The sequence below is a fragment of the Pungitius pungitius genome, chromosome 3 (genome assembly GCF_949316345.1).
Source record: "Pungitius pungitius chromosome 3, fPunPun2.1, whole genome shotgun sequence".
Classification (NCBI taxonomy): Eukaryota; Metazoa; Chordata; class Actinopteri; order Perciformes; family Gasterosteidae; genus Pungitius; species Pungitius pungitius.
Genome location: NC_084902.1, coordinates 7,688,523 through 7,702,402, shown reverse-complemented (window position 1 = coordinate 7,702,402; position 13,880 = coordinate 7,688,523). Strand labels below are relative to the sequence as shown.

The window sequence follows — 13,880 nt, the reverse complement described above, 5'->3', positions numbered from 1 at the left end:
AACAAGTAGCGGAAAAAACACCCAATCTGGCAACACCAGCCACCAGTGTCGCACCGCGCATGCGTCATCACAAAAAAAAGAAATGCATGGAGGCGACAGCTGCGTATAATAATTTAAATGAGTTTTATGAAGTTACTGACAAGGTCGGTGAGGATGGGAAGAATCTGACCTTTCTTTGCAAACATTTGCACCTTAATGATTACATTTAAATTTTTTGGAACTATGAACTGAACTAGTTCATTTTAAAATTTGTGAACTATACTTTGAACTAGTTCATGTAGAAAGTGAACTTTCCCAACACTGAAGGTTTCCACCCTAAAGGGAGGTAGATATTCGGGGGAGGATGGCAATGCTTGTTTGGCTGTACCTTGTCTTGCTTTGTGATGAAATCATTAAACACAGGTTGTGTGTGTGTGTGTGTGTGTGTGTTGAAGTGAGCCTAAAGCTGTGGGACCCTAACACATTGATGTTTCTCACACAGTTGCCTTGCTTTTAAATTGCTAGATGCCCACCGACAGATACTTTAATCTAGTGGGTGAAACCCAGCCTGCAACCGGATGAATGCTTTAGTCCTCACCTTCAAACGCGTCCCTTTGGGTTTCAACTGGGGGATGAAGTAGGGGAAGTAGGAGCCACGTTACGCAGGCAGAGGGGTCGTCTCCTTCTCAGGAGAGTCGTCTAGTGCAGCTTTCAGTAGAGTTCATATACTGTATGCATTTAGATAAACAACATTTTCAAAATCTAGTATTGTCGCAGACTTCTTTGCACATATTGAAATTAATAATTTATTGATTCACATTATACAGTCCACAATGTACTAACCACCCCACTTCATTAATTAAAAAGGACCATTGAACTAAAATAATGATGCATCAAAAGTTCTCTATCGCTCATCAATACCATTGATTAAAATGTTGTAGTATTTGTACTTTTGGTCTTCATTCACTTGTTGGCAGCCCTCCATCTGCTAAATACAAGTTCAGTAGTTCAAGTTGGCCAAATCTGTTCCCGTCCAGGAACTGGACCAACTGGATGTCTTTCTGCTCGGCCCGGCCTCCAATGAAGCTCGGTCTCCTGTGATTCCCACGTTACAAGGGAGCAGAGGAGTCGTGCTCCGTTGCAGGCTCCAGCCCGGTCGGGCCTTCAGTGGAACGCGTAGAGCAGGAGGAGAATGGTGCAGACGCCGATCACCGTGCCGAGGATGAGGGAGTCCCTTCTCTTCCGCAAGTTGATCCGTTGGATGAGATTGTTGATGGTTGGGAAACGGTGTAGAGGAAAAGTTAAGGAAGATAAGAAATACTGTAAATTACATAAAGTAAAAAAGATTTGTTAGCTGGAGAGGATCAATTACTGTCCATGCCATGCAAAAACCTACACAAGTGAAGATGTCAGGAATCAAAAAAGCAAAAAAAGAGGGAATGTAATTGGGCTAAGGCAATTAATAATAATAGGCAGGTATTGCTGTTAATTAGTAATAACTTGAATCAGAGTGATGGCACCAGCTGTAGCACTTGGTTGAATGGCTCAGGCACCAGCTGGGCCACCGCTATAAGTAATCACAGATCATATGTTCACAGAAAAGCAATATGTGAGCATTGATTTGTCAACTACCTGTACTGATTTTATAGCGGGTCCCTTTCAACTTCTACCATTCCATGGTGTCACACACACACACACACACACACACGATAAAGGATATTGGCCAATGTGTTGACCCTGCTCTGTATGGATTTCAAGAAGCCCCGTTGGGAGGTCATGTTCTCCTTGGTTGCCATAGCGATACTAACAAGAAAGAGAAAAGTAGATTTAGAAGTGACAATATGTGGCTTTTGGTTGCAATCATTAATACTGCAAAGATCGTGAATGCCAACGAGTGCACATGTTATTCTCTCCAAACACAGATGTGAGGTGTCCATTTAAAAAAGAAATAGAACTAAAATTAGTGCAAAGTAAGGTAGCAAAGCAATTGGACACTCAGAATATCAAGTGGGGAGCAGACTTCTTTACAATCGACAAATGGCACAAGCCTGAAGCATTTCAAGGCTATGATAAAAAAATATCTCCTGATAGTCCGCAGTCTTGGCCTGGTAGCTGTGTTTTAGGGATCATGTTCTCCTCGGTCAGGAAGAAACACTTTGCTTATTCCAGCAACCTTGACAAGCCTCTTTCTCAATGTGAACCAGCTGATGAGCATCTGGCTGAGGATTCCCATCACAAACACAGAGGGAGGTGGTCCCAAGTGGTCGATTAAACCTTGAAGGCAATTAAACTCATATAACCCAAAAATCACAAAACGTGGGCTGAAACTCGGGCGAGAGCTGTGGAAAATAAGGCTACTGGTGGAAGAAGATTAGCAATTACTGTAAGGAAAGAGCGGCTATAAAGAGGGAGATATAAGATACAACAGACTTTTATAGTATAGTTTTACGCGATGCAAGGGCTTTTAAATGGCCAAGGCAATGGGGAGGGGGGAGTAGAGTGAGAAAAGGAGAAAGGGAAGGTAAATCCTAAGCGACATGTTTGTCTTTTGTGCAGGTCCGCAGTACGGGAAAGGAGAGGCCAGTGAGAAATGGATGGTTACTGTAAATCAGTGAAGCGGCAGGACTTATTCTTGGCAGGCGTCGGCCCCCCTTCATGTCATGCACACACACAACATTATGTGACCAGCGGCTCCCGTACTTCAAGGGAGTGACGTGATTGAACCCCCCCTTGCATCATCATTAAGAACAATGAGCTATGGCACTGAAAGGGCTCTTTGAGGAAAAAAAGAAAAATCTAATGGTGCAAAACAATACACATAAAAGCTTTGGGTTTGTAGTCAGCAATAAACTATTCATTTTGGAATAAGAGTCCATGCTCTGTGACAGTTTCCTCAGAATTTTAGACAAAAAGTCTGGAGGGAACTGCTCACATGTTGTTGTTTTTTTGCTCTATAAAAAGGAGAATGACTTGATGTATTCAGGTCCAACAGTAAGTTCTGTTGTTTTAAAATATAAGTTACAAAATTTGGTTAAGAAAAAAAAAATGTGGAGTAGGTCTTACCTTATCGTGTCGTCCATCAGTCTGTCCGAACTATAGACAAGCAAGGAAGGGGAGCGGGGAGACAAACATCAAGACACCGATTAGTCATTCAATAAAGCAGGGGCAGTTAACCAGGGAATTCGGATCACGTGACTTGGTGACGGTGAATTCGACAATCAACCTTTGTCAAAGTTTATTTGTGTGCGGTGTGGCGTAGAATTAGATTACTGCTGATATCAACGTGGTCAGGTCTTTGTGCACTAGTGTCACACCTTTATGTATACAGCCGTTGTAATCAGTTTTGAGTCTAAGCTTGCTTATAAAAAAAGAATATTCTTGTCCCTCTATTCCTTAATTGGATTTAAGTTGGATAATGTTTCATAGAACCAGAGGGAGACCAAAGAAAAAATAACTGCAGGGACAGTTACTTGCACACTCTCCACATCCTCATTATCCAGCTCCATATGGGGGTTCTGTAAAGCTCGGAGCATCCGTTTATCATCCAACTAAAGCTAAAGGAAGAGAGGAAAGGCGTCTCAAAGATTCCTGCCTTCCTCCACACCAAATTCTTACCACACCAGAGCACCTTTACCCAAACCTTCTCTTGCACCAAGGTTAAGTGTGTTTAATTTGCAGGCTAACCCCATGTTAATGATTTGATGCCCAGTCACCGAAATGTAATGTCAGCTTCTAGAAGATGTGTACCATTCTCTCACTCCATAGGAGAATCACTTTATCAGCGTCAACAATACCAGGACCCCTGGTACCATCCCGTCTACGTTCATTCGGCCTTCTGGGGGTTTCAGAGCCGAGTGGGTTGCATCCCTTGTCCTGTGGCATATTGCTGAAGTCATTATGTAGCTCATTAACTCCAAGCTAATTGCTTTTTCCCGTGTAATGTATCCAACCATCCTTTCCTCCACGTTTTCTTGCCATTCGCACACACAAAAATGTAGAAACATACACAAAAATCTGAAAGGAAACGCTTCGCTGCAACCCCCCCGAGAGTAATGCTCGGTCAGGTCGGCTTTTATAGCAATGTCGGGCAACGAATACAATCAGCCAGGTAAACAGTCGACAGTCAAGCAAATCTTGGCAACGGATGCGGAAAGCAAACCTCTGCAGAGAGGTGAAGTGGGCACAAGTCAAAGCTCAGAGCGACATACTTGCAACTTCTGAGATTCACAGAGGTGATGCTTACAGCTTGGCTACCATTCACTGACTTGGGTAAATGGTAAAGGATAATCTCCAATTTGGCTAATTCAGACGTGACATTTTAGAAAAACTAAAGGCCGACACGAGAAAGACAGGCTGGATAGCTACAATTTTTTACCCTAGAAATGACCTTTTTAACGCAGCTGAAAAACAAGACAGACAATAACGGTTTGACACACCAAAGCCTTTGCTGTGTCAAGGATGTTCCTCTCTGTGTGACGACTACCATTAGCGCATCATACATGAACTATTAATGAACCCGGCCTCTTTCGTTCTACTTTATTCATGAACGCCAACGTCCACGGCAGAGAGAGGGTTGGGATGGTGATCAGTGTCGATGGCGCAAATTTATTCAATGATCTGTTTTTAAAATACTGTTAACACTTGAATTGTTATTCCTGCTATTATTTCAGGATGTTTCCAATTAATTTCATAATAAAAAAATATATAAATGAGTGCATTCTCAAACCAGAGAAATATAATACAACACTAATACAAACACTAGCTTAAGTATCAAAGGCTGGCTGTTGGGTCTCTCGAACGGGCAGCACCAGGACACACCTCAGACCCCACGAGCCTTGTATACCACAAGCAGCTGCTGCTGCCGCCCCCTATCTGGTATCATCTCCTCACATTCTAGTTTCCCCGTTGCCATGGTGTCAGCGCAACCTGCGGCCTCCTGAAAAAGCCCAACCGCCTGAACCTCGGAAGGCAGCAGCAAAAAGGGTCACTCCCTTGTCATCCACCCCGAAAACACTGTAGACTGTACTTTACATAATATTAAACAAAAGAAACCAAAAGCGCGATATCCAGAGAACCATCTTCTATGAGCAATGTCACTGGAAGCATGAAAAAGACGTTATTGCTGAAAAGTCTCGGATACGAGACTTCAGGCCATTCCTCTGGCCACTAACACATTTTACTCCTTTTCTCTTAGAGGTCTGCTTTCCGGTTTTATGGCTCTAATAGGATCAATCAGGCGTAACTCGATCCTCATCTCCAACCTCCTCCATGCCCGCCCATTGTTGCCAAAGCTCCGGGGAAGCCCTTTGATATGGGATGTGCCTTAATGATGTAATTTAATTATCGATATCCTGATCAATTGTGCCGGACTGACTGAAGGGCTTGAATGTTGGGAATGTCGGCGGCTGCAGGAAGCTGAAGATGGATCAACAAGGCAATCTCATTTGCTTTTGCTATAAATAATTTCATTGTCAGTATTTAGGAGCCAACTTTTAATAAATGAGAAAAGAGTGCATCATATTCTCCTTTCCTCTATGAAGCCAGAATCCATGGTGCAAGGCAGATACATTACAGAGCTACTCAGCAGCACAGGAAGAATGCATCTCCCTCTGCTTCAGCGCATGAATCCATTAACAATTTCCTTTGGGCCATTGCTAATAGTGTCATAGTGATTATTGGATGTCTGAGTGTTAAACTGGTAGAATGCTACAGGAATTAAACTTCATTTATTAATTCAATACGATTCAAATAATATGGAAGAGGTCATTGCAGGGTTATCTGATCTTTAACATTTTTCTTATGGGGGGAGGGGGAATCAAGGGAGAGATCGCGCCCTTGAGAGAATGAACGAGGAAACAAATATTTAGCCACATAGTGAATGAATTGGGCTGCTTTGTATTGGCTATGATCAAATGGGATCCTCAAAATCAAAATGGATATTTTAAAAGCTCTGTGTATCAATTGTGTTTTGTTTGACACACACACACACACACACACACACACACACACACACACACACACACACACACACACACACACACACACACACACACACACACACACACACACACACACACACACACACACACACACACACACACACACACACACACACACACACAGTGTTGGTGAGTCAGCCAAATGCTAGTGGGGCACTAATGAGGTTGCTGGCATAGTGTATTGTGTCGGTATAAAAAGTACGATCAACTCTTCCAGCTTCGAGTTGTAGAAAGCATGTTGGAATAGCATCATGTGACAATAACGTGTATCCTTAAATAAATATAATCCTGGCCCTACCCACATATTCTTCAACAGGACATTAAGTAAATGAACACTTTTTTTATTAACTTAACTAACTTGCCAGGAAAGCACTCTAATCCCAAACTACTTTTTCTCTGTCCTGAATTATTCAACAAACTCTAGTTTAATGAATGCATCATGGTGGTAAAAGTGGCTTCCCACCTGTTGGGGCATTGAGAGATAAAGTACCATTGGGGGACACAGCTTAAAGCAGGCATTGGCAGCAGCAATTATTTCAAGTGTTATTTAAAATGCCTGTGCTGCACCATCAAGATGAGTTATCCCAGCTTTGCACTCTGGGAAGCTGCGGCTGTTGCTCAACCAGGGAAGGCTGTGCGGCTCTGGACGAATGGCACCTACGGCAGCTCATTAGTATCTTTAAAAACTCTGCCTGGAACAAAGTTGGATTCTTGATTTCAATTCTTCACGTGCAGAAAAAGAAAGCAGCGATGGGAACTTACTTTCGCAGATGCTCATGCTCCTTCAGAAACATCTCCGTTCTTCTGTTGTTGACTCCAGAGCCACTCTTGTAGGACCTGAAAAAGGGAACACAGACACATTGGTAAAAACAACACTGTCCCTTTGAACAAAATACATTTAAAAAAATGTGAAATACCAATATATGCTTTATTGGTTATGTGACACCACATTTATAATAATATGCCTATTTCTGCCATTCTGGCAAAGTCAAAAACAGAAAAGATGCAATACAGTTGTAAATGGCTTTGCTGCTGCCGTGCGCTGCACCCTGCCTTGAAACGTTCCTATTTTGTTGCCCTAAAACATGAAATGAAAAAGGATTGCATAATGGCCTTACTCCAAAAATTAAAAATTGGGTGAAGGAGAAAGAAAAACTTGTTTTAAATGTCATTTTGAAAACTCCACACGGATCGGTCGTTTTTCTGGCCACCTCTTCAAAAAGCCCTGCTCAGTGGAGCGTACAGCTTTTAGTGAGTTATCTTTGGTCTCCTTGTCGCCTCTGATAAATGTCCTGCTTGCCTGCCATGAGTCCTGGTCCTTTGTTGGCAGGCTACTCACCGTGTCACATCTTTTAGAATAAGGTATTTAATGGTGCCTCTGGTCATTTTTGGACTTTATTCCACTAGTGATGTGACTTCTGATGGAACCTGATAGCACCGTATATATTTAGGGGGCGTCACAGCAAAGGTGATAAATACATACATCTGCACAACTTTGATCGGTTTCATTTTCAGATCACCACTTATGACAAGTGTGTGTAGATCCAATACATCAAATTAAAAAAAAAAAAAAAATTCAGGTTCTTCAAAAAAAGAAAGGGGGGAAAAATCTGTCAGTATTCACAATTGCAACATACGATTGCGTTGATTTCTTTACAGTAGAAGCCTCTTGCAATGCGGAGAGAGCAGCAGCAGGAAATATTGGGTTTCCATTAGCAGTAACTTAACAAGCAAACTCGGCACCGCTTTGGTTTGCAGTAGCGCAGATAAGAAACCGACTGTTAATGTTTGGTCAAAAACTAGGAGAAAAACTAGGGTGGAAGGACTGTTAAAAGAAAAAAAACCCCTGCATCATTACACAGAGGCTTCCACCATAATGAAGGCTGGTCAACTGCAGGGCCATGTTTGTTGAGCCCTTGAGTTTTTCCTGCAACAGGACGGAAGGGCAGAGATGACCGTCCTGGTGCGTGTCGTTCCCTGCCATGAAGCAGCGATGGAAATGACTTTTCTTTTCTCTCTTTTTTTTGCATGCTAGGACACAACTAAAACAGACACAGTGGGAAAGCGCCAAAGCCAGCTGGCTTGACCTTCTGCTGCAGAGGGTGCGAGAAACTCGACATCGCTGAAATTAATTATTACATTTTCTATTCTAGACATTGCCTATGTAAGAGACCCCCGGTTCAACGCGCACACGCATAACATGAAGGGGTGTTTATTGTTAATTGCTGTGCCGTTATACCACTCACTGAGCAAACAGAACACAACCAATCTCCTTTGCATCAGCCACTCGGCGATAGCTTGTGGTGTGAGCTAGAACAAATGTGCCTGCTTCATCTCCAGAGCGCCATCCAAAGCCATTGAATGGAAATACTATATTCCGCACGAACACACACACACACACACACAATACCTCGAACGCCCCAACCAGCAGCACGGATGCATTTTTTTTCTTCTTTTTTCCCCATACTGACAGCCAGCTTCATCGCCCCAGCGGGTCTATTCTTTTAAAAAGGGCACCGATGTAAATCAGAGAGGCTGTCATGCTCATTGCTGACATTTAGAATCAAAGCACGAGACGAGGGGGCGGCAGGTCTGAGATCAGCTCTAGTCGATTCTACTGTTTTGAATGGTGCAGCTGTGGGTGTATGAAAATATGTTTTTTGACAATGGTTTTGGAGCACATGGAGAGACTGACGGCGTTTACCACTCGCTCAAGATCTCTACTGCCCTCTGCCTGACGAATGGGACAAAAAGCTCAGCTGCAGCAGAAACGGCCGCCACTGCATCAACGGCGTGGAGGATGACACATTTCAGAACGAACCGACCGCGCGGCTTTCCAAATACAACACACACCGCATCATCTTAGATCATACCTTTTGAGTTGTGCGACGATTAACATTTACTCTTAATATTGTGACGTTGACGTGACGGAAGTTCTAAACTGCTGTAGCCAAGATCAAAACTAGGCCAGACTTCCCTTTTGTTTGATGACATCACTAAAATATTGGGCTTCCACGTCAGACGTAGAATAAAAGAATAAATATATATATATATATATAGTGGTGAGTCAATTAGGAAAATATTCAGCTCAATGATTTTCACTGTATCAGAAGATCAGATGAAACGGGTCTTTGGGATCTGAAGTTTGCTGATATTTTAGTCCATCCTCACTCAGACAGATCATGTAAAAGACTAGGCTGACCTTCCAGCTGCTTTTCTACATTCTTGAGCCCTAACGCACCACTATCGTACTCCACCAGCTGCTGTAATTCCCCTACCTGTTCTCTCATTAGAAGCCACTGGGCACATTAGTCATCGTTAGCCTGAGCGATGGTTCAACAACACTCATTTCAATGCATTAGATTCATCAGCAGTGAGCCGATTAGTCGGGTCCTTAGTAAAGTGAATTAATGAGGAGATGGAGGGAGCTGTCGCATGTAGTGCAGACCTCACGGGATGGAACTTACTGAGAAAATAAACAGGAAATGTATAATGTTCAGCAGCGCAACTTCATTTTCTAATAAGACAAACGCTGGGCAGGGCATTGGTACAAGTAGTTTCAAAATAAGTTGACTTAAGGACATGTTGAATAAAAAACAAACCATTATGGTTCGCTCATTTACGTATGAACAAAGAAACCGGTTGCGGTATGTTCCTTGGCAACTCTGACAACATCAACGTCATGATATTAATTGACCCTTTATTATAATAAGCAGTATTAAGTTACAACTTAAGCACCCTATCTATGGACAACTAGGCATCGTGTACAATTCTTGATGGGACCTGTCATGTATATGTAAGATTAAATGTATGATTACCATGATGTAACCAATCCGTGCATACCAATTGGAGAAACTATTCAATAATATAAGAAATGACGACTTATTATGAACTAGACACATCTTTAAATGCGTTCATGTGTGAGAAAGAGATTGGAAGCGACCCTGAGCCAAAGAGGCAGATATGACTTAATACTGCAGCAGATGGATGGAGCGGGATCGATGGGAATCCAGCAGTGCTCACCGTATGCTCACTGCAGCGTCTTACTGATCAATAAGCCATTACAAAAAAAGAAACTCGGGAGTCACGGTTTGTGGGAGCCTCCGTCTCATTTCAATACACTCGATCACAACGGAACACATCTGAGCAGAGGACACACTTTCTCAACACGAGGCCAAAGAGGCCATAAATCTTCCTAGGCATTAATGGCCAACATTTTTCAAGAGCAGGCCAGGTGGAAATCAAGGTTCAACTATCCCTCTAAGGAATTAGGTCTACAACATAAAAACACTGAATAATGCTTGGCAGTTTTTATTCCTCCACATCCACTAGGATTAAAACACAAGCAATGCATCACATGACTAAACATTGTTTAGTATGCACTACCATGAACAGCTTCTGCATGTGGGTTGGCTCTGAGACCTCATGTACTGCCTTCAATATAATTATCAATAGCTTTGTGCATTAAATTTATTTTTACAATGTCAATAAACTACAAAGTCCATGTTTTCCATAACTTTTGGACTTTGGATGAACGTGTGAAGGATGCGTACGCGGAAAGGATAATTGTGTGCGTGACTACGCGACATCTTCATTTTCTGACCCTCTGTCCGCTGGTGGGACAAAAGGAGACTTATGATTGGGGGGGGGAGACACTGCTGGGTACTCACTCAATGTCTTTCCTGACAGAACCGAGCAGGTCTTCCCTTTCCCGGATGGCCAGGAAGTTGCCTTTGGTTTTGTGGAATTCATGCGTGTAATCCTGCATAAAAACAAAACAAAGTTAAAATTTAAGAAGGGGTTAAGGTGAAACAAACATTGAACACCTAGAAGGACAAAATTCAAACACTATAGCATGTATGCTCAGGAAGGTTTTTGTACAGTGAATTCAGGGATGTTTTACAACATATAGGCATGTAGAATATATAGAGTGCATAAAATAGAATAGAATTAATTAAAACCTATTAGAAAGAATGAGAAGGCAAACCTGTAAGATGTCTCTGTGCCTCTGGAGCGTGTGCATGAGTGCAGCGTTGAGAGACGCTGCGCCCGGGGTATTGGTGTACTCTGCCATCTTGTCATTCACTAAAGTCAGCTGACAAGGAGATGGAAATGAATGGATTAGGAAGCAGGCCAGAGAAGACATGAGGGAAACCGGAATGAACACTTCATATCAAAAAATGATGGATTCTGGGCCAAACTCGCATGATACAACACACTAGAGGGGTGACTACATTGTACCATTTTGAGACTATAAACGTAGCCCTTTGTTTCTTTGACTAATAATCGCCTTTGACGTATTTTGTGGAACTGTCAAATACATGAAAGCATTATAGGGCCCATTGTAAAGGACGTGAAATGGAGCAAAAGACAAGACCCGTCGGCAAACATCCAGTGCGGTTCTGGCCTTTTTGTGGGCCTTACTTACTTTGGTCAGCAGCTGTTCAATCTCCACTGACATGGTGTCAAACATCCTGTCTTGGGTAGAGTTGTTTAGCAGTGGTGTCGTGTCTGACCTTGAGAAGGAAACCAGAGAATGGAGAACAATCAGAAACATGTTTGGCTAGTTTTCAAAAAATGTTAGGGTTCTTACATTTGTGTGGCTTTACATATTGTATTATTACAAACTGTTTATATTTTACACTGAAGAAGTTAAATATTTAGTTTGGCAAAATTTAAAGAATAACGCTTGGGTGTCTTACGCACTTGTGTTCAAACATTGTTTCGCAAATTACCTAAATTTGTCTCAGAATCAAAATAAATGATGAATTGGAAATTACTCCCTATTAACTTTATGTAAAACATGTACTGCATAATCAAACAATCCGCGTCGGTAAAACATAAGACATTATTCTGGTAAACAGACTAGTCTTTCTATTTGATATATTGACATTTTCTTAGATTATATTAAAATGAGTAGTTAACGAATTGTCAGCTGTTGGTGAATGTACGGATGCATTGGTAGAATTGGAGAGACAGGGAGAAAATGGCAGTTGTGTGATGGTCGTCAGTAAGTCTGTGGAAACTCCGCGGCAGGTGTCACATCAGCGAACTGAGAGGGCAGAGCCACATTTTCCGAGAACAGCCATTGATTGCACGACAGGTCATCTGCCGTAAATCAGTTTCATCATTTTAGATGTCAGTATGTATAGTAGTAGCAGTCAGAGGAGTGCCACTGAGTAGTCAGTAAGGTGCCACAGTCCTGACGTCTGACTGACAACTGGTGACTACTGTGCTGGTCCTCCTCTACTACTACTAATACTACTGTACATACTGACGCCTAGGTATAAAAAGGAAAGGAAGAGTGACAATATTTTCATAAATGCATTTTTGATTGGACCTTTTAATTATTTATTTTTAAAAGTTTTTATTAACATGCTTTTGAAAAAGATAATGAAGTGGATTATTTCTTTTCAGTGTACTCCGACAAACAAAGAATGTCTTGTATGGAGGGTTTCTAGCCAAATTGATTTTCTAAAAATGAGCAAGTCAAGTTTTTTCATCTCTTCGGCTCAAAAATAGTGGATTGATTACTAAAAAACGATCCGGTGATATTAAATCCAATATCAAAGCATTTGACAGTAAAGCATAAAAAAGTATTACTACGACTGATAACAGCTGTAGATCCATTTTCAGTTTCGATCTGGTGAAATGGGTTCCTGCCTTGAATAACCGGATAGTAAATGTAAATGTGAGCTCAGTGAAGTTAACTGTATCGACGCCAGTGACGCTGCCTTTGCCCAACTGCTTCCCAACATCTGATGACCCGTGGGACTGGGAATGGGAAAACGTCACTTACGTGTCTCCTCGGCGTCCATCCCTCGAGCTGCTGTAGCTGGTGCACAGTTTACTGAAGGAGACCAACTTCAGGTCGAGTTCATTTTCCAACTGTCTGGCCTGCTTTCGCAGATCTGAGATCAGATTAAAAAGAGAGAGAGAGAGAGAGAGAGAGAGAGAGAGGAGGAGCAATTAAGAGTTTAACAACGGCTATTTTCAATTTAGTGCCAGAGCCATAAGCAATGGCAACGTGATTACGGGAACGATTTTCACCAGCTAGGCGCGTTAGTGGGAGTTGAACAAAGTAAGCTAACTTAACGTTAGATCCACCGGGGTTAAACAAATAAACTAATTCCCATCTAATTCGTGTGCCGGCAGGCACAACGGACTCTATATGTGCGTAGCTATGAATTGTTCAGAGTGGCAACATGTATTTAACTTACAGTTTAAGAAATAACGTCGATTTACATGGCGACCTGTTAGCTAGCCTGTTGGGAGCCAGTGGTTGTGGAGACACGTATGATTAACGTTATTAACTGTGGCTGAGAACCAAACGCGCCGCCAGCGGCACTGGCAGGTAAGTTGTCGCAATCAAGAATACCTAACTAGTTGCTGCGTTCAAATAAGTCTCCCTTACCTTCCCAGTAGTTGCTGCCTCCTATTCCTGCCATCTTTGTTGTCCTGCGACGTCACCGAGTTCCGGGGCCTGGGAGTGTCACGTGACAGGACCAGAACAAGACGTTTCAACAACCACACGCGAAGAAATGCAGGTGTTTTTGTCGCCCTCAGCTGAGCCTGTCAGGCAACAAACTACCCAGCATCCACCAGTCTCCGCAAGGAGCACCCAGACCCAAAAACACGACAAAAACAGCGTCGCCTTGAGGCTATTTGGGCTCCCACCGTAAGGTTTAACACTCGGTTACATCATGTGTTGACTTGGAAGAATATTCCTGTCAGTGAAGCAAGAAAATATATGACGTGTTATGCAGGTGCATACTATATTATAGATTAAAAGTGTACAAATGTTGTCAAATTTTGTAATCGTTGATGTCACTGTGTTATTACCACCAGAAACGTTTGAGTGGTTGCTATTGAATCACTCATCATCGGTGCAATGAACAACAT

The 13,880-nt window shown here is 42.3% G+C and overlaps 1 protein-coding gene across 2 annotated transcripts; it reads right to left on the bottom strand.

The window, feature by feature from the left end:
- Positions 1 to 771: 771 nt before the first annotated feature.
- Positions 772 to 13,543, bottom strand: gosr1 (golgi SNAP receptor complex member 1). 2 transcript variants are annotated; one of them, XM_037448137.2, is made up of 9 exons: positions 13,393 to 13,543; positions 12,778 to 12,889; positions 11,407 to 11,494; positions 10,966 to 11,073; positions 10,649 to 10,740; positions 6,741 to 6,815; positions 3,043 to 3,072; positions 1,700 to 1,782; positions 772 to 1,268 (listed from the first exon to the last, which is right to left on the bottom strand). In XM_037448137.2, exons 1-9 carry the CDS (start codon positions 13,424 to 13,426, stop codon positions 1,144 to 1,146), a joined length of 747 nt encoding a protein of 248 aa, XP_037304034.1. In that variant the 5' UTR covers positions 13,427 to 13,543; the 3' UTR covers positions 772 to 1,143. The 2 variants fall into 2 exon arrangements, with proteins under 2 accessions (XP_037304034.1, XP_037304119.1); XM_037448222.2 differs by lacking the exon at positions 13,393 to 13,543 and adding an exon at positions 13,199 to 13,360.
- Positions 13,544 to 13,880: the final 337 nt, after the last annotated feature.